General features: G+C 40.4%; 1 protein-coding gene across 7 annotated transcripts in view; it reads left to right on the top strand.

Moving 5' to 3' along the window:
• DST (dystonin) overlaps positions 1–26681 on the top strand; it is a gene marked incomplete at its 5' end in the record, with an annotated part of 395725 nt that extends 369044 nt beyond the window's left edge. For 5 of the 7 annotated variants that reach the window (XM_082663420.1, XM_082663421.1, XM_082663418.1 and 2 more), the window contains 16 exons: positions 2255–2449; positions 2958–3086; positions 7852–7995; positions 8656–8844; positions 9967–10093; positions 12068–12231; positions 13182–13344; positions 14890–15044; positions 15216–15290; positions 16189–16206; positions 18959–19076; positions 19975–20046; positions 20979–21178; positions 21765–21875; positions 24750–24873; positions 25665–26681. In XM_082663420.1, coding sequence (XP_082519546.1) covers positions 2255–2449; positions 2958–3086; positions 7852–7995; positions 8656–8844; positions 9967–10093; positions 12068–12231; positions 13182–13344; positions 14890–15044; positions 15216–15290; positions 16189–16206; positions 18959–19076; positions 19975–20046; positions 20979–21178; positions 21765–21875; positions 24750–24873; positions 25665–25927 — 2247 coding nt within the window. In that variant the 3' untranslated portion in view covers positions 25928–26681. The remainder of the gene's footprint in view (positions 1–2254; positions 2450–2957; positions 3087–7851; positions 7996–8655; positions 8845–9966; positions 10094–12067; positions 12232–13181; positions 13345–14889; positions 15045–15215; positions 15291–16188; positions 16207–18958; positions 19077–19974; positions 20047–20978; positions 21179–21764; positions 21876–24749; positions 24874–25664) is intronic. The other 2 variants (XM_082663422.1, XM_082663426.1) reach the window with 1 other exon arrangement.
• Positions 26682–28000: the final 1319 nt, after the last annotated feature.

Raw genomic sequence — 28000 nt, 5'->3', positions numbered from 1 at the left:
TAATAGTCTTTAATACTGAAATATGTGACATTTGAGGAGAACAAGGAAGCCAGCTTTAAAAGTGATGCAGGAAAATTACTTCAGTATCAGTGAAATACTTTGGTTTTAAATTTCCCTATCCGAAACCTTGCTAGAACTTGAAAAGTGATTTCATTGTCTGGCACTTTAAAACGTTTTTCAAGAATGTTTTAGTATCTTTTGTTATTCATTTAGGTAATTATGTGATATAATTTAAAATCGTTCGTTCGGTGACCTGGAACTAGGTCATTGCTGAAGTGCTAGATGTGTGACATGATCTGTGGGGGTCATGATCAGCTGCTTCTCTTTTTCTCAAAAACAGTTTTAACCTTGCCCCTCGACCTGTAGCAGTTTAAGAGACAACAGCGTATGCCATTAGGGATTCAGTTATTACTTCAAGAAAATTGGTTTCCTTGCCGTCTCCTGATATGTATGTCAATCTGTTGTACAAATCAAAGGTGGTATTTGAGACGTCCCAGAGATATACTGAGTGTAAGGTCCTAAATTGTGATCAAATACTGTTACAACTTAAAGAACCTTGAAAACAGCATGAGGCCCGGTACTAATGTAGGATGGTTGGCTTTATATATACAATTTTCTTACAGCACTACACTTGAATTCATGTCATATTCCTCTCTATAATTTTTCAGTTCAGAAAACGTATTTCATTTTAAAATGTTCTCTTTATACGTCCCTGCTTATGCTATTTTGATCTTACCTGTTCTTTTTAAAATAATTGGTCCTTTTGCATATTTATTTCCCCTTTTCTCGTTCCATTATCTCATTATACCCACAGAAGAGAGTTTGTTATGTTTGAACATTAACAGAAAATGAGAGAATAGATGAAGAACATTGATCTGGCCTACAAACATTTTAAAAACTTTAAACTATGTTGCTTTGCCTATATTGAAACAAATGTTTTGTGCATGATTAATACAAACTTTTGCATCCCCTGGCACTCCTTCAATGACTGATGAATAATGTAATGTTACTTTGTACATAAATGCCATTTTTAGAAGCTCACTGTCTAAATATTTACTCCCCTAGGCACTTGGCTGGTTTTTTATATACTAAAGGTCAACAAGAATGAATTAATCATTCAGCATTAGTAATACAATTGGAAGCCCCAATAAGAAGTTTAAGTATACAAAGTACATTGGAAAGCCTGCTCAGAACCGTGGGACTAGTCCTGTCACAAAAGGGAGAGTTAGACGCTGTACCTTGTATCTGTGTGTTTGTGCATGTGTGTTTGTTCGTGTGTGTGTGTGTGTGTGTGTTTATCTCTGCGGGCACACCTCATTTAACACTATCAGAGTGAAATCAGCAAAGAACTCGTCACACTGTTTCTGGATTATTTTCGACAGTCTCACTTTTATGAATGGTCTGAGTATCAGAATAGAAACTCATGGATAGAGTCAGAAGGATAAAATGTGCTTGGTAATATTCATTTGTGATGATTTCTTAGAAGAATAAGCTGATTTTAGTTTATATATGAAGTTGGTTATTTGAAAGATCTGGTTGCAGACAGACTCTTGGGTCAGAAATGGATTTAGTCCGGGACCAAAAGAAGCCACTTTAACCCTTGGCACATCAGAGTTCATCAAAATTGGGTGGGAGAGAAAAATAAAAAGCTTTTCCTCCAAGGTGACAGATTAAGGAGTCAAGCCTCTAAAATTTGACGTTATGGGTTAGTGCCCAGGATCCTGTGAAAGCTACAACAAAGGATTGTTAGAGGGAAAAAAAGAGGATGTGCCAGCCCTGCTGTTGTCTCCAAGGGCTGCTTAGTTACCGGTCAGTCTCTTAGGTGTGTTTGCTGATGGAGAGCAGTGTGGTGGCCAGCACACACTGGGCGCACACAGTAATGATTCCAGAGGGATTGGGACACCCTCACAAAATATCACAGAAAAGAAGTTGTGATGCATTTTTGCATGGGATTGAAATAAAGAAGGGTGACCACCATTCTTTAAGTCCAACATGTCATTTAAAAAATAACATTCACTCAGGAAAACATTACAAAATTGAGGAGCAAATTGATACAAGCCTAGACTTGACGGTGCCCTCACAGGAGCGGTGTGTCTTGTCTTATTTTCTGCAGATTCTGCGGAAAACGTGGGTCATTAAACTGTAGGTCTTGGAGAGCCATACATGATGTTATGTGCACATACATATTTCATATAGTATGTCTTACTGTTTGGGCTTTGTAATTTAAAATTAATTTTTTAAAATTTGGTCTTAGGTCTTCCAGAAGGAGCTGGGGAAGAGGACCAGCAGCGTGCAGGCCCTGAAGCGCTCGGCCCGGGAGCTCATAGAGGGCAGCCAGGATGACTCCTCCTGGGTCAGGGTCCAGATGCAGGAGCTGAGCACACGCTGGGAGACGGTGTGTGCACTCTCCATATCCAAGCAGACCCGCCTAGAAGCAGCTCTGCGCCAGGTAAAGCCCTGGGGTTACAGCTGCTGGGTGTGCTGACAAAGATCCTGCACCCCCAACAGGAACCGCTGTTCTGAAGGACCACAGGGCTCCTGTGTCTCAGCCAGGATAGTCATGGGGAGGAAGTCCTTAGAGCATCATTGCGTGGGTCCGCTCCCCGCCCAACTCCTCCCCAAAGAATTTAAGTGACTCAACAGAGGGAGGCTTTCTAATCTTCCCGTAAAAGTGCTGTTTGAGGCTTTTTTTCAGCTAGAATGTATAATGGGCTGCCATTCATCTCACATCAGATTGTTAAAATGGTGAATTATTCTTCACATAGGCCTTTTTGACGGATTAGATGTTTTCTTACATTTGTAAAATGCAGCACCATGTATCTTTATCTTTTTAATGGGAATAATGGGTATAATGAATCAGTTTAAATTTAAGACTTTTTTTTTCCATTGAGAGGAAGACTTGACTCTACTAACAAGCATGTTTGGGAATCTTTTTTGGGGTGCATGTGAACCATTAGGCAGAGGAGTTTCACTCGGTGGTCCACGCCCTCCTGGAGTGGCTGGCGGAAGCGGAGCAGACCCTTCGTTTCCATGGCATTCTCCCAGACGATGAGGATGCTCTTCGGACTCTCATTGATCAGCATAAAGTGAGTTACATAAATGCTCAGTAAAAATAAGTGAGAAAGACAAACAAAGTAGAGAAAATGGACTCATGATTGCAAATACCAACTGCATGAATATCTTCCTTCCTAAGAAGTAGTGAAAGATCTGGTATGTTTGAGAATTTATCTGTATCCTCCTTCCTTACATAGGTGTGTCCCCATGCAACTACGCACATGTGTGTGTGGCTATTTTTGTTTTTTAATGTCGTCTTTATAGAAGGTGGTTATTTTAAAACTAGTCACTCTGAAGGAACCCTCCTAAACTGTTGGTGGGAATGTAAGTTGGTGCAGCCACTGTGGAGAACAGTATGGAGGTTCCACAGAAAACTAAAAATAGAGCTGCCATATGATCCAGCAATCCCACTCCTGAGCATATATCCAGACAAAACTATAATATACTTCAATTAAAAAAATAAAATAAAATAAAACTAGTCACTCTGTTTTCCTATCTCCAGGAAGCACATTTTTCTAGGGAACTCTTTGGCTCCTGAGCAAAACTGGTCAATTTTGTTGCACTTAGATGTGCATTTCAAAGATGAAACTTCCTTACTGAGCAGTATGACATTTATCAAATTATAACCATTAGAATTGTCAATTAATGATTTTTACCTTTGTAAGCAAGACAAGCAAGTAGTTTAATAACTGGTCTTCAAATTTTATTTTTAAACCTCTGCCAATTCTGTTTTTAATCAAGAGCTGCTTTAAATTCTTTTGAGAAGTAACCCATTTATAAATTATAAATAAAAAATGGATTATGTAAGTAGATATACTATTAAATAATTAACCAGGGCTTCCCTGGTGGTGCAGTGGTTGAGGGTCCACCTGCCGATGCAGGGGACACGGGTTCGTGCCCTGGTCCGGGAAGATCCCACATGCCGCAGAGCAGCTGGGCCCGTGAGCCGTGGCCGCTGAGCCTGCGCGTCCGGAGCCTGTGCTCTGCAACGGGAGAGGCCACAACAGTGAGAGGCCCGCGTACCACCAAAAAAAAAATAGTTAACCAAGTAAAAATCTGGCCGTTGAATTTTCAGGTCAAAATTATTCCTGTGGCGATGCATAGGACTAGCAAAACCCTTAAGAGAGTGGTCCAGAGAGTTCTTAACAGATAATTTTTTTAACCTTTGACTCTAAAAGTCAGGAGTTAGCAATGCTAATACTCAGTGTAGTATTCTTCCACCTGGGGTGTAGTGTTCTGAAAATTAAGTATCTTGAGGGTTTTTTTCTATTCTTTTTTTTTTTTTTTGAAGTATAGTTGATTTACAATGCTGTGTTAATTTCTGCTGTACAGCAAAGTGATTCAGTTATACACATATATACATTCTTTTTTTAAATATTCTTTTCCATTATGGTTTATCATAGGATATTGAATATAGTTCTCTATGCATTACAGTAGGACCTTGTTGCTTATCCATTCTATATATAAAAGCTTACATCTGCTAACCCCAGCCTCCCACTCCATCCCTCACCCAATGCATTCCCCCTTGGCAACCACAAGTCAGTTCTCTATTTCCATGAGTCTGTTTCTGTTTTGTAGATCACTTATATCACATGATATAAGTGATATCATGTGGTATTTGTCTTTCTCTTTATGACTTACTTCACTTAGTGTGATAATCTCTAGCTGTATCATGTTGCTGCATGTGGCATTATTTCATACTTTTTATGGCTGAGTAGTAGTCCATTCTATATAGGTACCATCTCTTCTTTATCCAGTCATCTGTCAATGGACACTTAGGTTGTTTCCATGTCTTGGCTATTGTGAACAGTCCTGCTATGAACATAGGGGTGCATGTATCTTTTTGAATTATAGTTTTGTCTGGATACATGCCCAGAAGTGGGATTGCTGGATCATGTGGTAGCTCTATTTTCAGTTTTCTGAGGAACCTCCACACTATTCTCCATAGTGGCTGCACCAATTTACATTCCCACCAACAGTGTAAGAGGGTTCCCGTTTCTCTACACCCTCTCCAGCATTTGTAGACATTTTAATGATGGCCACTCTAACCCGTGTGAGGTGGTATCTCGTAGTTTTGATTTGCATTTCTCTCATAATTAGTGATGTTGAGCATCTTTTCATGTGCCTGTTGACTTCAGTGTATTTAGTATTGATGTCAGCATTTCCTATAAACGGTAAAGGATCTTTTTAGTACCACTGAATAACCTGGTGTTGCAAGGTCAAGTTGGAAATACATAATTAATTCCATTGTAGCATGGGTGACATCATCTTTGGTGACTTCTTATGTTAATTACGATGCTCTCTCAATGATGGGCTGCTTACGCTATAGCAATGAAATATTGCCTTGTTGTTAATAAAAGGGATGCGAGCTTGTATAACATTATCTGGAGGAATGAAATGCTGCATACACTTTTTCAAGTTGAAGCTGGCCTGTAAGAGCAGGAAAATTACATCACATTTACTGTACATTTTTGATTCAGTTAAATGTTTTGAAAATCTAGTTTATGTTACCATAGGCTGACCATCAGCTGCTTTGGGTTCCACTGACATACTAGAGTTTGGGTGTCAAGAGTGTCCGCTGAAGCCCAGGGTGCATATATGCCCTACAGAACCGAGGCTACCTGTGGTATCACCACCCTCACAGCAGGGCCAGGAAACCCCCAGAAACATCAGGAGGCAGGCATCCTGGGAGGGGTACTGGTTTCAAGAACAGATTATCTTTAAACATTTTAAATTAGCATACAATTGCATGCAATTTTATAAAGTGCTTCTCTGTAATAATATTTTGCAGTGATATTGTTCGTTCTGTTTCATTTCTTTTGCTTCCCTTCACACATTCTCACCAATAGAAGAAAAACAGAATATTTAATTTCTTAGACTAGAACCCTCTCAATATAATCCAACTTCTAAAATTGGCAGATTTTCCCATGTGAGCACAAACCACTGAGGCAGCACTCAGACTGGCCTGGAAGAGCCCGGGGTGCTGTCAGGAGTTGGTACCCAGTCCACAGTGTTTCCAGTGGGAGCTGGGCGCCCAGTGTGGGAGTGATTAAAAGTACATGATTGGATCAGCTCGCCTCTGGAAAAGCACAGCTGTTCTTAACCTTCTGGTTTTCTCTTCCTAGTAAAGTTTGTTTCCTTTCACTTAAAAGGGGTCTGTTTTGGGGAAAATTAAAATATTTTTAAGGTAGGTCATGACATTTAAAAAGTAGGTCATCAAAGTCTGTGAGTCTGTTTCTGTTTTGTAAATAATTTCATTTGCTTATGGTTACCAAAGGGGAAAGGTGGGGAGAGGGATAAGTTAGGAGTTTGGGAGTAACATATACACAGTACTATATATAATATAGGTAACCAACAAGGACCTACTGTAGTATATAGCACAGGGAACTCTGCTCTACTCAGTGTTCTGTAATAACCTATATGGGAAAAGAACCTAATCTGAAAAAGAATGGATATATGTATATGTATAACTGAATCACTTTGCTGTATACCTGAAACTAACACAACATTGTAAATCAACTATACTCCAATATGAAATAAAAATTAAATTAAAATAAATACATAAATAAAAATAAAAAGTAGGTCATGTTAGCAGAGTAATTGAACCTGGACTCCCCAATGGTAAAAATGTGGAAATAAAGGTTAAAAAGCATTTATTCACTCACACAGGTACAAAATTGAATAAGACACAGTCTTTTGATCTTGTGGACCTTAACAATCTAGTAGCTGTGCATATAAACAAAATATTTTATTAGAGTGAAATGCCAAGGTAGGAGGCGTATGACAGCTGCTTCAGAGGTTTAGAAACAAAAGGTCACTAGATGTGAACACCTATACTTTCTGACCCCCTGGTTACACGGCGTGGGTAACACAAGTGCCATCCATCCCCTGGCACCCTTGTCAGGTGTGGAAGGAATCCTTCTTAGTGTGGGTTCCAGGTAGATTGGAGGGGTCAGTGGATGTTTGAAATTCAGTGCAGGGTTTGGGAAGCATGTGCCCCACAAGCATGTGCCCAAATGCCTCACATTTTGGGGGGCAAAAGTCCTCATTTTTTAGCCCCGCTTTCAGAGTTCTGTGATCCATGAATCTGTGAGTACAGTTCTGATGGTAGAAAGTAAAGTATGTGAGACATTTATAAAAAGGTTGATTTGACAGCCTTCCAAAGCCTGTTGAGGTGTATTCATCCTTCCAGGGCTGAGAGTCGCTCTTTTTACTGCCCTTTAAGGGACATTTTTCCCAGAGGCTGGCCGCTGTCAGGCCCACTTGCTCCAGACTCACTCGACTCCTTCCCCACTGGACGCTGGGCCTTCTCTCCCACAACCCAGGCCTTTCTAGTTCCCTGCCAGTCTGCTGTCTTCCTTGGCACTTTTTGGATACACATTCCTATCATCCCTGACACGGTTAATGCTACTTTGAATACTAACCTCCTCGTCGTATTTGCTAGAACGTTTTTTTTTTTTTTGCAATCCATATTGTTTCTATCGCTGGCTTAGTATCTGTCCCAATTCTTGCCTCTACGAATATAATTATAATGTATTCAAATTTAGGAGAGTGTCTTTTTTGTTTAATGTATTTTGTAAAGCATGAGATAGTATCCTGTAGTTGGATCTTGAGATAGTGTGAGAAGGTACTTTATCCGATTACTGTCCCTTCTCCTCCCTTAATTCCTCACTCGGTGGATGATTTCCAGCTGTGAATAAACCGATGTAAGTTCTTGCTTATTGGTTTAGCTCTGACAGTCCAGTGGACGTTGCTGGCCTTTTAGTTTCAGCCCGTGCGTCTTTGTTTATGCTGTAGGAATTCATGAAGAGACTGGAAGAAAAGCGCGCTGCCCTCAACAAAGCCACCAGCATGGGAGACTCCATCCTGGCCATCTGCCACCCAGACTCCATCACCACCGTCAAGCACTGGATTACCATCATCCGGGCCAGATTCGAGGAGGTCCGTGCATCTCAGTCCATCTTTAGAGCAGCTGGAGCTTTGAGAGTCAGGGGAGGGGGCGTGGAAACTCGGGCAATTAATGACGTATTTATGGCTGTGGGAACCTAAGGGTATGTTCTTCACAAGACCATTCTTCTGTGTGTTACCTGTCTCTGCCACCCACTTTTCTTTAAAAAGTTACAAGCATTCTGCAGCTATGTCCCTGAAACTATGTGGTTCACTGTAGGACTTTCTGTCCACTTCCAGATCATGTCTGTTGAATAGGTTTTTCAGAGCCGTCTATGCTTGTGGAATGAATTGCACACACAAGTGAATTCATTCTGTATTTAAGATCTTAGCTATTTTTATTTCCACTCTGTGCTACACAGAGTGAGCATATGTGATTCTTCAGGGAATGCATGTTTGAACTTAAATTAGCAGGCAAAGGGAAGCCTGGGTGATTGACGTACATCTAAACTTCTGAGGGTGACAGCCATCACAAAGGGCTCCTGGGTCCTCCACAGGCTGGGTCTTGGTACCACTGATGGGATCTAGAAAGACCAGAGAGTTATGGATCTAGCCTGGGATGATCCTAATTTACATTTAAGTGTGGTGTATGTTACATCAGTTACATTATTCACTGAGATGGAAGAAATTCAGAGCAGTTGTTTTCTCAATCAGGTACTGGCCTGGGCAAAGCAGCACCAGCAGAGACTAGCCAGTGCCCTGGCAGGACTCATCGCCAAGCAGGAGTTGCTGGAAGCCCTGCTGGCCTGGTTGCAGTGGGCTGAAACCACACTGAGCGACAGGGATAAAGAGGTCATCCCGCAGGAGATTGAAGAGGTGAAAGCCCTCATTGCAGAACACCAGGTAAATAGATGTCATCCTAACCTGCCTTCTCAGACACTGTCTTTGCTTCACACTGTACTTCTCAGAAGACTGCTCTGTGCTTCTTACCTTCACTTCCTCAGACACACTCCTCCTCAACTCCTCCACCGAGTTTCTGACGCCACTGCTGCCCTGGAGCTTCTCTCTGGAGAGTCACTTAGTTTTGCTGGTGTCTCCTGCCCTGTGTGACCTTCCCACGCTCCTCCCTTTCGGCCCCATCCATGGAGCTGTGCTCGCATCTCAGATGGGCTCCCCCCGTCCCTGTGCTGTGCGGCTGCTTCCCACTATTGCTGTCGTATTTTGATAAACGTATAAGATATCGATGCCTGTGATGGCCCTGAAGTGTCTCTGTCAACCGAGGCATTAAAGTGTCAGTGTCCTCCAGTGTGACAGACATTCCAGAAATGTGTTTCTTCACTTCTCACTTTTTTCTGCCTTCTCCTTTTCCCATCACTTTTCACCAGTCTCTGCCCTTGCCACAGATTCCAGATACAGGGACACCTGGTCAACCATGATAAAAAGTCCAAGGAGATGAGATAAATGGCAACATAGTCAAACCTTTTAAATGTAAACTTGAACCTGAATGACTTTGACCCTCCTTGGTAGAGTAGATTTATTGATAGGGATATTTTAAATGTATCCACATTTATGTGGATATGCTTTATGTCACTGTATATCAAAGCCATCTTAAGTATTTCAGATATGTAGGTGAGATGTGTCGCAGGAAAGCCCTAGAGACACCCCAGCTAACTCGTTCCTTTGTAGACAAATGCTCACTTTAAGATTCTTCAGGGAGAGCTTGGAAGCTTGGTCCTGGCTGGTGCACAGACAGGTTGTGTTCCTCATGCAGCTGCTCCCCCTGTGGTCTTCAAATAAAACAAGTTGCTTTTGTAACACTGTAGTTACTTATCACCTATTAACATTTTGTAGTCTGTAAATACTGTATTATGATGGTTAGATTTTTTTTTATCCTAGATAAAACATGTTTTATTCTTTTTTCAGAAATGATAGTATGGTCCTTTTATCTTCTCGTTTTTAGTTCATTTCTAAAGATGTTTTTCTCTGATATACTTGTATCTAGTTGACATCATTTCTTTCTTTCAGACCTTCATGGAGGAAATGACCAGAAAACAACCTGACGTGGACAAAGTCACCAAGACCTACAAGAGGAGAGTGGCGGACCCCTCCTTACATTCCCACATTCCGGTCTTGGATAAGGGGCGAGCAGGAAGTAAGCAGTGGCTAATTTCTTTAACATGAGGATGGTTAAGCAAGGAAGTTAGTTTCCTTTTATTTTGAGTTATGGTTTGACATTTTGGAGCCATAGGTGATTCTACATGAGCTCTCAATCATAAAAGGTTTTCTTTCTTTCTTTTTTTTTTTTCATTAATTTATTTATCTTTGGCTGTGTTGGGTCTTTGTTGCTGCATGCGGGCTTTCTCTAGTTGTGGTGAGCGGGGGCTACTCTTCGTTGCGGTGTGCAGGCTTCTCATTGCAGTGGCCTCTCTTGTTGCAGAGCACGGGCTCTAGGCATACGGGCTTCAGTAGTTGTGGCACGCGGGCTCAGTAGTTGTGGCACATAGGCTTAGTTGTTCCACGGCATGTGGGATCTTCCTGGACCAGGGCTCGAACCCGTGTCCCCTGCATTGGCAGGCGGATTCTTAACCACTGTGCCACCAGGGAAGTCCCATAAAAGGTTTTCTTGAAAGAATATGTGGGCTAAGTATTATAGCAACTTATTTAAAAATAAAGGAAAGGATAAATCCAGGTCTCTATATGTGTAACTTTATTTGCTCGAAGTGTATCTTTCAGATTAGCCAGAAGAAATCAGGAATAACTTTCAACAAGAACAGAAGTCATCACCCCCTTTGAATTGACTCATTCTGCTTCTCTTATATAAATAACCTTAAAGTGGAATGGAACAAGAATGACCATGACCTGGATAAAGTTCATGACCTAACTGTTCACTAGTAACCAGCAATCTGATAGATTTTCCTTATGTTCATTTGACTTGAGGCTCTATTTACTGACTTCTCAGGCTGTCTTGACCCAGCGAAGTGACATTAAATACAATAATAGCTAGCTCAGATAAGATTTAGAAGCAGCACAATTTATACCAGGCAGTTTGTATATTTCTGAATGGTGCCTTACTAAAGAAAAGTGGTTTTGGATCTGTCATAGTCGTGTCTTGCACAAGGAGGCAGGGTAACAAAGTTGTTAGGAACTCTGGACACAGACTGCCTGGTTGTCCCCACCCCTCAGCATCTGGGAAACGCAACCTTGGACACGTTACTTGAACCCCTTCTGAGCCTCAATTTCCTCATCTGTGGAAAGGGAGAATTATAACCTCATTAGACTATGGTGAGGACTTAATGAGCTCGTGTATGAAGTGCTTAGCATACTTCCTGGAATACTGTTAAATGCTCAATAAATATTAGCTATTGATATTTTTATGTAACTCCATGGGAGTTAGGAATTCTGGGCAAATCTCAGCTTGGATGCTAACTTCCTATGAAAGCTTAGGCCAGTGATTTATTTTTCTAGGTCACATTGAACGATTTAGTTAGATGAGGAAACTGCAGTGAGATAATTGCTCTGTGAAGTTATAGAAACTTGTGAATACTAGAAAGAGGGAGGAAACTTTAGGAAGGCAGTAAATTAGGATATGAGACGATGCACAGGAAACACACAATCTCAGTGGAAAATGGACCTGGAAGAAGGCTGGGACCGTAATCACACACTTCCGTACTTGATTGGGAATTTGTCGGGTATCTTGGTCTGACTCTGGCGAGCCGCCCAGTGCCTCCTGCCCTCCTCTCAGCTGGGTTTGCCCAAACTGATTCACATGCACTGCAGTGCCCTGGCAGTAGCAAAGAGGAGGACTGCAGGATGCTTCTTTGTCATTGAAGTGGTGCGGATTTTAGGCTGGAAAATGTTTGAAGCATAAATGTATTGAGAGAACTTTCCAGTATTTCAGGGCTCCCGTCAAGAATATTTCTCTGCTGTCTCTGAACGGTGTGCGACCCTTGTTAAGTAAAACACATTTGACCCTGATATCGTGCATCACCTAAATTAGGGTGTTTCTTCACATCATAGCTAGTAATGAAGTTGATTCAGTCTGAACAAGGAACAGTAAAGGTCAAGCCTTAATGTATTTCAAAACCCTGGAGACTTTGCCATCCTAACTCAAGTTATGTTTGAACAGGAAAACGCTTCCCAGCGTCAAGCTTCTATCCCTCTGGGTCACAGACACAAATCGAAACCAAGAATCCCAGGGTCAACTTACTGGTGAGCAAGTGGCAGCAAGTCTGGCTGCTCGCCTTGGAAAGGAGGAGGAAGCTTAATGACGCCCTGGACAGACTGGAGGAGGTGAGAAAACTCTTACATTGGGTACCATATTGTCATCTGCCCTCATTCACCGGAACACATTGCCAAGATCTTGATTTTTTTCAACGTTTCTAATAATAGATAAGAAAACTCTTGATGTCTGAGTGCTTATTTTACTTCTAAAATTAAAGCCACAGGTATGAATGTTTTTATGGGGGGAAAAAACCCTGATATATGGGCCTTGGATTTAGGGAATCAGAGTCAAAAACAGGTATGTTGTAACATAATCAGGAGCTGACTCCTTCGGAAAAGATCTGGCTTGACGTATGTTTGCTGACAGCATCTTCTGGCAACTATAATCATTTATAATGCAGATCATTTATTCATATATACTCTGTGATCTGAAGTGTAGGGTGTCAGATTCTAGAATTGGTAAATTTTTAGAAGGTGAGGAGTTAGGAGCGACTGGTGGCAGAGACGTGAGGGGTAATAAGATAGGTAAAATCGGTCTTGTTCAGCTGGGCCTGCTCCCTGGGGTACAGAGCTCCTGTCACCTTGGGCCACACCACCTTTGTGAGTTCGGCATTATCAGAAATTTTCAGTGTGACTTTTTGAGGAGTTTTGTTTCCTCTATTTGTAAAGAAAAAACAGTGACAGTAACAGAATAAACTTTAGAGAAAAAATGTTCAAGTCCCCTTTGCAAGATGATACCTTTCCTGGAGGGAATGATCTGTGTGTTACCTAGAGGATCATTAAAAACGTTATTCATATTGTATAAGATAATAATTTTTATTATCTAGAGGATCATTAAAAATAACATTATTCATATTGTATAAGATAATTTTGGTTATCTAGTGGATCATTATAAACATTATTCATATTATATAATTTTTGTTATCTAGAGGATCATTCGAAATAACGTTATTCATATTGTGTAAGATATAATTTGAGCACAGCAGTAACTCAGGCAAAATGCCTTTTGCCCTCTTCAGCTAAGGGAATTTGCCAACTTTGATTTCGATGTCTGGCGCAAAAAGTACATGCGATGGATGAATCACAAGAAATCTCGAGTGATGGACTTCTTCAGGAGGATCGATAAAGACCAGGATGGGAAAATAACCCGACAAGAATTTATTGACGGGATTCTTTCCTCAAGTAAGTCCCAAGAGAGGTGGCCATAACAGATATAATTTTTAAAGAAAATAAGCACAGTTTAAAATTGTGGAGCCAGTAAACCTGTGTTACTAATAAAACATCACCTTTAAACTTGGCTGTGAAGTCATTGCCCTCAAAAAAAAAAACAAAAAAAACAAAAAAACTGTCCTTAGTTAAAATTTATGGCTTTGAAGTCAGGCACCCTTACTAATTGTGTCACCACAGATAAAATCAGTTTCTCCACTGGAGCTGTGTCCCTATTTAGTGTAATCAGGTTAATAATACTTAATTCTTAGATTGTGTTGCCTGGCATAAAATGGGAAATCAGTAAATGCAAGTCAGTCTCTCTCTTTTTTATTTTAGTTCACATTCTGATCTAATATTGTCATTAGTAGGAAATTAGAAGGCTATAAAAATTCTAAAGGTATGTGCCCCCTTCTTGTTTGATAGATTTTTTTTTTTTTTTTTTGCGGTATGTGGGCCTCTCACTGTTGTGGCCTCTCCCGTTGCGGAGCACAGGCTCTGGACGCGCAGGCTCAGCGGCCATGGCTCACGGGCCCAGCCGCTCCACGACATGTGGGATCTTCCCGGACCGGGACACGAACCCGTGTCCCCTGCAGGGGTACTCTCAACCACTGCACCACCAGGGAAGCCCTGATAGATTATTTTGATCACATGTATGTGATTTCTCTGGCAGATGTTACTAGAAGCACTCTTAAAGTAAATTTCATGTAAATTATTCCTTAAGTGGTACTTGAACCATATGAAATTTGCTAATATTAAACAGTTTTTAGCCTAGAAAAACAGCCATTTCGTAAGATTCATCCTAATAGTAGTTAAAGGTAAATTTAGGCCACATATGTAGTGATAGTGCTTGTGTGATGTAAATCAGGTTTTTGTTTTTGTTTTTTTTAAGGATTGTAATATACTTGGTCATCCTAATCATTTAACTGGCCACACTACAATTAAAATGTGCGATCGAGAATGTCTTACGGCAGAATTAACAAGTTAATGCTATTTACTTTTTCTTTAAGACGTAAATCTTTTTGTAAAATGTTATTGTAAGTAGCAGCTCTTACCAACTTTCATTGCGACCAGAGTATGACATATACTGAGAATATCTTAATTATCACTCATACGTGGAATCTAAACCAAAAGTGAAACTCACAGAGATAGTAGAAAAATAATTGCCAGGGGCTGGGAAATGGAGGAGATAGGGAGAGGTTGGTACAAGGGTACAGATTTTCAGCAATAAAATGAATAAGGTCTGAGTATCTACTGTACAACATGGTGACTGTGGTTGATAACACCATATTGTATAATTGGAATTAGCTGAGAGAGTAAAATTCATTCTCACCCAAAAAAACCCAAAGAGTAAAAGATAAACATGTGAGGTGATGGATGTGTTAATTAACTAGATGGGGGGAAATCCCTCCACAATGTGTGCGTGTATCAAATTATTATGATTACAGTTTAAATATCTTACAGTTTTATTTGTCAGTTATTCCTCAATAGCACTACTTACCATTGTTTTGAAAATGTTAGAGTTCCCTACCAGTCGTCTGGAGATGAGTGCAGTTGCAGACATCTTTGACAGAGATGGCGATGGATACATCGACTACTATGAATTTGTAGCTGCCCTTCACCCAAATAAAGATGCATACAAACCTATCACTGATGCTGACAAAATTGAAGATGAGGTACTCATTACCTTTCCACCGGGTAGAACAAGCACTGTGTGTTCTGCCCAGATACCATGTACAATTCATGCAGTTGTTTTATTTCCATGTTTAGTTGTTGCATACAGGTTTTAAGGATGCCACGATGTAATATTAATGTGAAAGTGACTGTTTTATCATTGCTTCTGGCAGGTGACAAGGCAGGTAGCTAAGTGCAAATGTGCAAAACGATTCCAAGTTGAACAGATTGGAGATAACAAATACAGGGTAAGTTTTCAAAATAGCTGTGTAGTTCTTTCAAAGGATAAAAATTAAAAACTTTGTCTGCATTGTTTCCCAGGAATGCCAGTTATTTATTTTTACCTTCTATCAAATATAATGGTATATGAAATTCCATCTTTCGTCATTTTTAATGATATAAAGATAGCTTGCATTTTGTATATTAGGACATATCTCTGACATGTATGATACATCCATTCAAGGAGAAAAATATTCACAGAAAAATACATCTCATATATTTAGGTTGCTTCGAATTACTTTATATTTTATTGTGATTAGAGGTAAGTTGTCATATTTTCAGTAACAAAGCTTTTCCAAGCCAGGAAATGAAGTTAAAATGTTTACTTATTTTTGTAAATGTGAAAAAGAGGTAGTGTTTTCCACTGATGCAGAAATTTAAAAAAATTTACATCTCAGTAACTCAGTTCACCTTCTTTAGAACAATTACTTGAAGACCCTTGTGACTTTGTCACTCTTTCTCTATCTTTTTTCTCTTTTTTTGGAACATCTCTTATTTGTAGTAGCTAGATAGGAAATGTGCAGAGATTCCCTCCTACAGTATATTACTTATAAATGAAACATTATTCATTTTGCTTTTATATTTCCACATTGAAAAATATTCATCTACATATTTGAATTTTTAACTTAAATTTGAAACCCAAAGACTTTCACAAAAATTTGCAAAGAAAAATTTCTGATTATTTGGTTTGAAGTTGAGAAAAATGGGTACCTGCACATCTCTAAACTAGATACTATATCCAGAAACCCAAAGTGTGAGCATGTGTGTGTGTACGTGTGTGTGTGTGTGTGTGTGTGTGTTCTAGTCATATAGAAAGTTTCCTGTTGAACTAATTATGTCTTTCTTCCATTTTTCATTTTTTATCAGTTCTTCCTGGGAAATCAGGTATAAACCAGTGGAATGTATTCTCAAGTTCCCAATAATTTTTTTTAACTTTAATTCATAGTCATTAAAGCTTGCCCTGGCCAATCTTTCCCATGCTGTCCCCCTAGCTACTACATTGTTGGTTGGCGTGGTGTTTCTGTATACGCTATAAGTGTCCTTGATCCAGGACTCTTTTTTGCCTTGTGTCTCAAATGAGGAGATTACCTTTAAGCAAACCAGATAATCAACTGTAGCTGGGCTGGGTACAGTGTTACAAATGCAATTTTCAGTTCCTGTCTTTAATAATACTATTCTCATCTATTGTATACAAGTATTCATTGCAACACAAAGTTGATTGTCCACACATCTCTGTGTGGCCTCGTTGGTGTTTGGCCATTGAAGCTGTATGCCCTGGTATAAGGTAGCTAGCGAAGGGCCAGCATCCAGCCAGTGACCTGGAAAAACAGCGCAGGGGAGAGGTCACCATGGCACTTGGCCACGGTGATGTGATCTCTCCAAAGCAGCTGTTTTCCCTGTGCCCTAATTCATTGATTTAGGGCTTTGCATCCTGAGTAGAAACTTTAACTCTGGAGGTTTTAAATGATGTCATTCCTTTTGAGGAAATGTTTCTCTTATAACTTACACAAAATCTTAGTCATACTTTATGTCATTTTGACCTCACATTTAAGTCAAGATAAATTGTCCAGGACACTGCATCATGATCAGAATTTTAGAACTGAAGACAAGAGAAATCAGATTTTGATTTAAACAAGGAGAGTTTTTTACTCTGTGCTTTTGGAAAGAACCATGCTATTTATAGTACCTGACCATATCCTATTAGCTATTATTCTGCCCCTCAGTTTCTAAGCCATATTACATCTTAAGTTTCAAATTACCTATTCTCCCCATTTATTGCAAGCAAATAATTTTTTCAAATAAAAATTTTCAGTTATTTTGAATAGATGTTTTGAAAACTTCCATAAAAAGTTACTTTTCCGTTCTTGTTATTTTCTGAGTTAGTAATTGGGATAGCATCTTTTGTTTATGGAAAGGATGAAATATTTCAAAAGATTTAATTCACAGCACAAAGAACAACATTAGGGTCCTTTTTTTTTTTTTTGGTCTCACAGTTTAGCTGTTGAGAAAATTACGGAAATTCTAAAGACAATGGTAGTTGTCATAGAATACCTTCTCAAAATAAAATTTAAAGTCATTCATGTTTATTATAATGGAAATAATTGAAATATCTCTATAAAATATTTTTATATTCTTTATATGATGATATAAATAAATATTTATATCCTTAAAACTTGTTTTGAACATAGTCTTGGAACAAAAGCGTATCGTCTAATTATCTGGTTCCTTAAGGGTAATTTTCTTTAAATCCCCTCCTTTCCCTTTGCTTATTAGCAGCACCAAATTTTTTCTAACAAAATAAATATGCATTTTGATTTTTAAATTTTAATTTACATTTCTAGAGCAGGTTCAACTACAGGAAAGTTGAAGTCTCAAGGCTTAAAAACCATTTTAGAAAAAGTGATGTGAAAAGGTTTGATGTAAACGCCTGAGTCCCACTGGTGCATTTTACATGCTTTCCAAGTCCTTTCTGAGTTTCAGGGTCTGGAATGGTTGGCTTTGTCCTAGTGTTCTCTTCCTGAAACTCAGTGTTAAAATTTATGAAAAGCAGCAGATTGTTTCTACTTCACGTTTTCTGTTTATCCCTCATGAGCCCAGACAAGTAGTCACAATTGTATGTTACCTGCCTTAAAAAGAAGCTATTTATGTCTACTTGACTGTTCATTTTGCTATGGTATCCACCGGGTTGGCAACCATGAAATTCAGTCTGGTGGTTTTTATAAGTTGGACACGAGCTTATTAGAAATGATTTAAAAGTATAAAATCATTTCTCATGGGCTTTCGTAATAAATAAACCTTATGATCAGAAACTACCTGTAGTCTAGACATTTATTCAAGACCTGCAGAATCTGTAGTGTATAGGATTGGAGATCCACTGAAAGGGCAAGAAAAAGACAAGTGCTTCTCAGTGTCAGCAATTTTGGTATATAGAGCTTTAAAGAAAAGCCTTTTAGATTTGAAAGCTGTATCATTCCTAATGTGTCAGTGACTGTTCTAATATTACAGTAATCTAAAAATGGCACATGAATCCAGCCTTTAACAAATTAGCCTACCAGATCATTAGTGATGCAGAAGTTTTATTTAACCGTGAAATTTTTATTAGTCATGATCATTTACTACTTTATCTCTCTAAGTAAGTCAGAACTGTTTAGAGAAAACAGAATGAGTTTATAAAGATTTCTCCCACGGATTTCAGTGGAAAACAGTTTCAGGTGTAAGAGGAAGTTTTCATGAAGAAGAATCAGAGTTTATTAAATTTTCTTTAGAATCATCTTACCTCCTGGAAGCCCTGGGCAACTGGGCCAGTGCTTATTTTCATGGCTGTGTTTAATCTCTAGAAACATTTTCCATTACTGCCTTACTAACGTTGTTTCCGTCATAAGAGAGAAAAATCATTTTTAGAAGAAAGCTTCAATATTACTGTGATAACCTTTGTTATCTTTTTCCACACTATTTCCTTTGGGCTAAATCAGCATGCAGCCGTCTAACGCAGATCATGATAAACCCCTTTCTCTGAGATTTTACTAATCGCTGCGAACTAAACCAGAAGTTAGAGTTGGTTGCTTACGCAGATCGCACCTCATCCTTTGAGATTTCCTCTTGACAATTAGAGGGTCTTCTTTCTTCCTCTTCCCAGTTTGGAGACTCCCAGCAACTCCGGCTTGTCCGAATCCTGCGAAGTACTGTGATGGTTCGTGTTGGAGGTGGATGGATGGCCCTGGATGAGTTCTTAGTGAAAAATGATCCTTGCAGGGGTAAGGAGATACTTATGTCAAGATAATAACACCACGAAAGTATATCGATCTTGAATTATTTTCCAGCATCAAAAACACAGTGGGGCTAATTTTGGTCATTTATTACAGTAAGGAATGTTTCACATTGGTCTGTCAGCCTGAAGTTCCCAAAGAACTTGTGGCAATTGTGTAAACCGTGTTCCTCTCATAGTTTTTTTTTACTTCTCCTGGATAACTAGGAGACTGGGAGGCAGGAAACACTAGAATAGATTTTCCTTTGTGAGGCGTTCCCATCTGCAAGTTTCAAAATGAGCAGTTCTACCAACCAGGGGAAGGATTTCCTCTGTCGTTAAGTAGCAAAGTAAGGGGAAAGAAAATTGAGTGACGAAGATTGAAGATACCGTACAGTAAAAGTTTAAAAGCAGAAGTTTTTGTGAAATTAGGGGGAGGCGAGGAAAGCAGTATTGAAAACTTTTTTTAAATAATGAACTGCTAATTTGACTCTGAATTTTGAAGTTACAGATTAGAGCCTTAACAATATGCACACATAATATACCATAGCTCTCAGGTATCTGGGAGTGCGTTCCCAGCAGCCAGTCAGCAGGCCTGCCTTCTATATTTTGGAAATAATGCAGCTGAAGGTAATGCAGCTCCATTTACGAAACAAAGAATTGAGAATGCAGAGTGTTCTGTGGGGTAGCCTAGGAAAGTTAGCTCAATTGGGGTGAAGCCTTCCAAATACATTTTTCATCCTGAGTCAGACCTTTGAGTGTTTCCCTTCACAGGGCCAGTTTTCTCCTAAATTGTGCGCTAAAGGCCCAATCTGAGCAACCCTTGCATAATCAACTACTGTACTTTGTTTCTTCTCCTGCTAACAGTTTTCTTGAATGTGATTGGTATCCTGTGTCATTTCTTCTAGTTCATCATCATGGGAGTAAAATGTTACGTTCGGAATCAAACTCTTCAATTACTACTACTCAGCCTACTATAGGTTGGCGACCCCTCTCTTTGCCTCTCCCCTCTGACCTCTCCTCTTTCCTACTTTGACATTCTTGCTTTAATCGTTTTGTTTTAAAATAACATGCTTCATCCATCGCGTATGGCTTAACTCACATCCAGCTGAGCTGGTGCTTCCAAATTGAAATTCTGGACTTTCAACACGCTTCGGGTGTTGCAAATGTAGGGGTTGTGTAAGTGATCAAACACAAGCTAACACCCTGCACACGGGGTTCTGGCGGCGCCTTCTCCGAGTGCACGTGTGTTGGTGTGAGTGTTGCATCACAGATGACCTCACGGATCCTGGGGTCTGCTGTTTGTTATTTTGCATGCTGTAAAACCAAGTTTTTAAGGCATAAAATAAAAATACTAGCCGCCTCATTGAAAGTGCAAAACCTGAAAGTTTCTGTGTCGTCGTCATGATTAACAGCCCATCTCTCATTCTGTGTAATTGTCCAATTAATCCCGATGGTGAAAGACTGGCAATTTCCTGACCTCGGTAGTACACGCAAAAGACACAGTCCCCGCCTCCCTGGCTTGTCCCCTCAGGGTGGGGATGGCATAGTGAAACCCTGCAGGCATCAGTAGTGGGTGGATTAACAATATTTGAGCATGAGCTTGTCATTTTCATGCTGACTCTCTCTTTAATAGTGGTTACTCTTGGCTGGTGTCTAGTGTTAGAATAAACACACTTTTATTTTTTTCTTTCCCCAACTGGCCTGTATCCGAAAGGAATGCATTGTAAAGGAATGCATTTGACTTTTTGTGATGCTGAGTTGGAGTTGGCATGGCAAAAAGGTGTTCTTGCAATCCTCCACGTGGTCTGTGGCGCCAGATGGCAGTTTTCCCCTCCCCCCCGCACCCGACTGAGCCCCTCTTTTTTTTTCCTTCCTTTCGTTTGTGTGCCTTGTGTGTTCCGTCATCCAGCTAAAGGAAGGACGAACATGGAGCTAAGGGAGAAGTTCATCTTGGCGGATGGAGCCAGTCAGGGAATGGCTGCTTTCCGGCCCCGGGGCCGAAGATCGAGGCCCTCATCTCGGGGAGCCTCGCCCAACCGGTCCACATCCATGTCCAGCCAGGCTGGCCAGGCGGCCTCCCCACAGGTCCCTGCCACCAGCACACCCAAGGTAGAACTCGTTTCCTCTTCCTCTGCGCTCACTGTCTAGAGTATGCTTTTGAATGTTTGGGGGGGATCCCTAGAATTTGTAGGACCAGCTTTCTCCAAATGTGTCCCTTCTCACAATATGGAAGATGAAGAATTAAAAAGTGTGTGTGTGCGTGTGCACGCGTGCGCGTGTGCTTTTGCCCTGTGGCCCATATAAAGACGATCTATTTAGGGGCTTTGGTTACCTTTCAGATTGTTTTTTCTTTTTAAAGCTTCATTCATGTTTTTGGTGTATATGATTTGCCATCAGACCTTTTCTATTTGTTTTTGGTTTTTTATTTTTAAGTTTTGAATTTTATTTTATTTATTTTTTATACAGCACGTTCTTATTAGTTATCTATTTTATACGTATTAGTGTATACATGTCAATCCCAATCTCCCCATTCATCCCACCACCACCCCCGCCGCTTTCCCCCCTTGGTGTCCATCTATTTGTTTTTAATGATGATCATTCTTACTGTGAAATGAATGGCTGTGAATCTCTCTTTCCGTGGCTTTGTTTTTTTATCTGCCGTCCTTTACGTTTGATTTGCCATTGTTCCATACAGATTCTCCATCCTTTAACACGCAATTATGGTAAACCCTGGTTGACAAACAGCAAGGTGTCAACTCCTTGTAAACCAGCTGAGTGCTCAGACTTCCCCATGTCATCTCCAGAGGTATTGTAAGGCCCCAGATTCCAGCCTAACAGCCGTCTTTAACTAAAACGATCACCTACTAACACTGCTTCACCTCACCCTTAATAAATGTACTTTTGATAATACGTCGTCTTTTTACAGACTTCTATATAAGTCTCAACCCTAGGAACGTGAGAGTAAGGGGTGAACACAAAAGACGGTTTATAGCTCCTCAAAGGGCGTCAGCCTAACCTAGTCACCTCTGCAGGCTCTCAGCCTTTTTTGTTTCTCTGTTCTCTTTCTCATACTTAATTTTGCTTTTCTCCCCTGGGAGAGTGACTGACATACAGGAGATTATACCCAGACCTAAGTCAGGTTTCTTTTCAAGCTGATGGTATGCTTTTGCTTCTAGACATAATTTGGGCAAGAAATGCTGTAACCCTTTTTAGGTGAGAGTGAGAGGCAGTATCATTTGCAAGAGAATCACTTAAATTAAAAGAATGTGGACTGAGTGTTCTCTCTGGGCAAGGTCCTTCTGACTGTCTGGTATGTCTATTTCTGCCCAAGAACACTGGGTGGATGAGCCCCAAGCCTTTTAGTTACCAGCGCAAGGGGCTGGGGGCTCGGATAGGCAAAAGGTTATCTGTCATTCTCAAAAGGTATGTATCTTTATTAGACTTAATGATTTTTTTCAGGACCCTCTCACTTTTTTAAATGACATGCTATATGGGGATAAGATATTTAGGAGATATAAAATTTGCCGAGATTAACTTATATATCAGATCATTTATATTCAATTGGAAGTCAACCACACGTCTTTTAAAGAAAGTTCTCTGTAAAATGATAAACATAGGCACCAAATAAATCACATATTTGATTAGAATCACCATAAGGAAGGGAGAAAAATCCCTAAAGAACTGTTATTGAAACCAAGGAGGTATTTCATATTAAAGGCAAGGACTCCTGTATAAAACTAATTTAGTACCTCTCAAAAGCCTTTTATGCTTTTCAAAACTCTTATCTGTTATGTAACCCTCACACTCATAATGAGAGGTAGGCAGAGAAAATGTCATTGCCCTCCTGACTCAGATTGAAATGATGGAAATGGAAATTGCAGATGGTGGTATAGAGTTGGGGCAGAAGCCCATTCCTCAACTCTTCCTCATCCCCCAGCCCCTCATTTCTCCCCCTTCCCTCAAGTGAGTGATGTTAATTTCATATGTTACGTCTGAGGCGTCTGTCGCTTCTGATGGATCTCTTGTAGCCAAAACTGAGAGCAGTTGAAGGAACCTAAAGTGACATGTTTGCTTTAAATATTCAGGGCTGTGCTACTCTGTTCAAATTTTTGAAAAGTGGAAACCCCCCCCCCACAAATTTAAGTCTATTATTTTGGCTAATACAAAGCTAGGTTTCATTTCAAATAGCCTCATGAGGCAAAACAACAGTATCCTTCTATGGAAGGGTCTTTAAGAGCACGGGGTAGGTTTGTGACTATAAAATCAGAATATCAAGGCATCTGAAAAGAATGCTCTTGGTCCTTCATGGTAATGAACTGTCATCTTGAGTGATATATTTCATCACCTGTGAGTCCTCACTCTCTCCTGGGTTGTTGAGATTCTGAGTTAGGAATTTAACTGGAGCAGAGCTGTCAGAGTTCGGGCAAATTACTGCCCTCTTCAGGCCCTCCTCTTTCACAGTTGTGAAAAAGTGAGTAGGTAAGTGTGAGGATTAATTGTGGTTAGACTAGTGAGAGTATTTTCAATGCTTAAGCATCTTTTTTTTGGCTGCGCTGAGTAGCATGCAGGATCTTAGTTCCCCCACCAGGGATCGAACCCCTGCCCCCTACCATAGGAGTGCAGACTGGGCCACCAGGGAAGTCCCAAGTATTATATGTATACGAATTCTATATAAATCCTATATTTAAATGTATGTAGAGAATACATATGTAAATGAATTATGAATATCATTAATATTAATAAATTGCAACCCTGATATATCTAAAGGTCTTACATATGCTTTATTATTAAACATTTAAAACTATTTAATAAAGGAAAATTAATTTTTCAAAAAGCATATGTAATTGTTTAGATCTGTTTCCTCCAAACAGCTCCCTGACTGTGAGTTCATTGAGGAATATGATGTCTTTATACTTCCCAGATTTGTTTTTGTTTTTTGTTTTTTTTTAACTTTGGGAGAATTTCCAAAATGTTGTAGTGATCCAGGAAACGTGAATGATTTTAGATTTAGAATAAAATGTCATAGTTGTGATTACTTTAGACATTCTCTGCAAACTCCTGTAAGAATTTTAAGAGAATCATCCCCAAACATTGCCTAGGTATCTTGTAAGGACCGTAGACAGTGACGGAGCCAAGAGAGGAAGTGACATCTTACCAAGTTACAGAATGTCGCTTTTTTCTCTTTTTGGCAGTTATGTTTGTTTAAATGGTGGCTGTCTAGGCATTCCTTATTTTCTTCCTGTTCAATTTCTGTTTATTTATTTCTGTCTAGTTCCCTAAAAACCTTGCAGGCAGCAGAGAGTCCAAGCACGATTTTTTAGAGGCCAGTCTTCTCTCGGGACCATGCAGCCACCATCATCTTTTTGGCTCTACTCTCTCAACTCTGTGATAATTCACTGACAATCTGAAAGATACTAACATACTCAGAGTTTGTCTGTGTTTCCTCGGGGACTCTCCACTTTTGTGTTTTCTCTCCAACATGAATTCATTTTCTTTAGAGGGGTCCCTCTGAATTTAGGGAGAGAATAAGAAATTAGTGGAGAAAAGCAAGTGAGAACCCCATGCCTCCTCACCTCCTGAGTGTCTAGTGGAGGGTTCCCACCCATCTGTGAAGTGGTGTCAGTGGAGAATCACGGGACAGGAGCAATATCTGAAATGTCTTTTCCCTGATTCGACACAGGGAACGCCGATACAGGGAAGCAAGCTTCGACTTCCGGGATATTTATCAGGGAAAGGCTTCCACTCCGGGGAAGACAGTGGCTTGATCACAACCGCAGCTTCCCGAGTACGGACACAGTTTGCTGGTGAGTCTGCTGCGTTCCGTCTCTCGTGGCTTTGCAGTGTGATCTGAATATGAAAATCCCATTTCTTCCTAATCGGGGAAGACAAATCAATGCTGCTGTATTCTTCTGAAATGACAAGTGGTCCCAGTCCTCCATCAAAGGTAGGGGATCAGTGAGCCATGGGCATAAGGGACTCAAACATCCCTTTTGGAAAGTACCAGAGAAAGATGAGACAGTGACTGTGGAATTGAAGAAAAACTGTGGCAGGATCTACCCCTTCCGACCGAAAGTCTGGCCTCCTCTGCTGCTTGGAAATTGCACTGGGTTCTGTTTGGGGTGGTTGGAAAAACCCAGCTGCACTGGCCCTGACCCCGGGGATCCTAAGCACAGCAAGCCTGAAGCTTCTTTAAACTTTCAAGTCTTTTGTCTTCAATTCCTTTGTGCTTCGAATTACTTATCCTAGGCAAAACTTGTGCTGTGCGTTTGTACTGCACACGTCCCTGGGTTATACCTGCCAAACTTTGGAAAACACAGTCTCAAGGGATATATCTATTCCTTATGTCTGTGTGTGGTAAATGGAATTCCATGTTAAGTGGGGTAGCCCCCAACCTGCTTTTTGTTTGTAAATTGAGCTTTTTGTATATTTCATCTACTTAGAGTGGGAGCAAGGCCATGAAATCAACATGTATTTCTTGAGCGCCTACTGGGTGTCCAGAAAACTGACTGAGGTTAAACGGTGGCACTGAGTTTCAAGAATCGGTGGCAGCTGGATGCAGTAGGAAGGGTGACCCATCTCTGCCCTCTCTCCTCAGATCCCAAGAAGACCCACAGCCGACCAGGAAGCCGAGCTGGCAGCAAAGCTGGTAGCCGGGCCAGCAGCCGCCGAGGCAGTGATGCATCAGACTTTGACATCTCGGAAATCCAGTCCGTGTGCTCCGACGTGGAGACTGTCCCCCAGACACACAGGCCTACGCCCCGAGCAGATTCTCGGCCGTCCGCAGCCAAGCCTTCCAAAATCCCCACACCCCAGAGGAAATCACCTGCCAGCAAATTGGACAAGTCCTCCAAGAGATAGTGCAGTTGGTTCTACCACTGTCCTTCCTAAAGCCTTTACTATTTAAGTCTGAAAGATGTAACATATGATGTAGAGACTATTGTGAAATAATGCAAGAGGTGAGTTTAAAGTTCTGCAGATGGCCTTATTTGTGTATTTGTCTTTTTCTTTTATCTGTATAATTTGGGTCAGATAGTCTGGGGTTTTAGTCACATCCTCCATGAGGGGGGAGAGAGTTTGATAGGCACTAACGTTTCTGCACTGAGCGTGTGGAGCACACCTGAGATCACTATACCTGCAGGTAAGTCCACGACTTCCCGACAGCCAGCCCTCCACTGGGAGCTAACATGAAGGATACCTCAGGACACCTTCTTGCTTCTCTGGAAACTCTGAAAAGCCAAAAGACACCCACAGCGATCTATTCCAAGATGATCTAAGTGTAAACTGCAAGATGGGGGGCAAAAAGACAAACACACCCGCCGCAGTTCTTAACCTTGTACCTGACGGAGAACTCACAGAAAGTTCCTTTCTGCACCTGCCCATGCTCTGAGATTCCCAGACTCTTGCGCGTTTCTGTGCCATGGCTTCACCTGAGGCCAGAGGCGTCCTGGACGTGAGCCCTCTTATCCTGTAAGAATATCATCATAAAGTGCATTCATGTAAATGTGAGGTTTTCTTTTGCTTGAGTGGACAGTAGCACCTGTACCATTGAACTCATTTTGTATCAAAGCAAGTTTGCTTGCAGAAAAGCTATGAAATAAAACATGTCCCTTAACTACATTGCTATGGAATTAATTTTTTTCCCCAGGGAGAAAAAGTCAGTGTATTTTTTTATGAGCAAATATCCATTTGGAGTGACCAAACGAAACTTAAAAATGGGTTTATTTTGATTTTCTCATCTGAAGTAATCATGTTCTGGTATTATATCTATATTTAATATAAACCTTTTAATTTATTATGTATACTCACATACTATAGGAAGATATTAGTATGCATTTAATAAAACATATTCACTTGAACATATGGCATACCTGATTATTTAAAGTGAACTTTTTCTGTTTGCTCTAAATAAAGCTTATATGGACGATCTCTCTTTACTAACAGTGTGACAGGCTAAGTTTGGGGGACAAAAAACACAGGGATATAATACATAAGAAATGATAAAATAACATTAACCATTCTATAAATATTTTTAATATGTACCAACCATGTGCCAGCCTCTGTTGGTGACACTGAGGCGCTCTTATATTCAAGGGGAAAAAGCTAATAACTAAATCACTAAAAAACATGAACTGAAACCAGGGGATGTATGACAGGGTAATGTAGTTACATTCCCTCCTGTGTACATTTAAAAATCAAATGATAAAATTTTCTTAAATATAAAAATGGCATCAAATATAATTAGAAGAATGGCAGATGATGGTTCCTTTGGGTATGACCGGTCACAGTTCTCCCTGTGACTTTGTAAATTCATTTCAGCACATGGCATTGGTGGCATTTGGGTTCAGGAGTTAGTTAAGATAGTCTTGTGTTTTCCCCACGTGGTCTTTTTCATGGAGGCCAGCGTTGAATTGAAGGGCCTGGAGTCTCCGGAGACAGAAATTAGGTGCCGCTTTTAAGTGACTCCTTTCTCAAAGCATGGGTCTCAAGTGCATGCCCTTGATGGGAAGGGTGATTCTAACCTATGGGACCACTTGCTGTAATTCATGCGTTTGATTGTAAACACCTCATCTGAGAAGGTAGCTGAAATTGCTGTTACTCCTTTGGTGCTTTGCATAGGATCACATTTCCACTTCAAAGACAAATTTAAGGGAATAATTTTATCTGGGCTCATTTGAATGCTGCCCCTGATAAAGAGCTAGGGAATTTGCTTTTTGTAGTAGGAAGTGGTGAAAGATACTTCGAGAGTCCTAAGGAACTGCTTCCAGCTACCAGCAATTGTCCTCCTGGGGAGCTTTTCACACTTTGATGCCTGATATTTGTTTCCTCTTGAATGTTTGTTTCCCAGAGCCTCAGGCTGACTTCTGAGGTCCTCCTGGAAGTTTCCCTCCTCTTCGCTACACAGTTCCTTCTCTTTTCTTTTTGTCTTTCTTT

This window comes from Grampus griseus (assembly GCF_964374135.1).
Source record: "Grampus griseus genome assembly, chromosome: 10".
NCBI classification, from domain to species: domain Eukaryota; kingdom Metazoa; phylum Chordata; class Mammalia; order Artiodactyla; family Delphinidae; genus Grampus; species Grampus griseus.
This window is presented reverse-complemented; position numbering and strand designations above follow the sequence as displayed.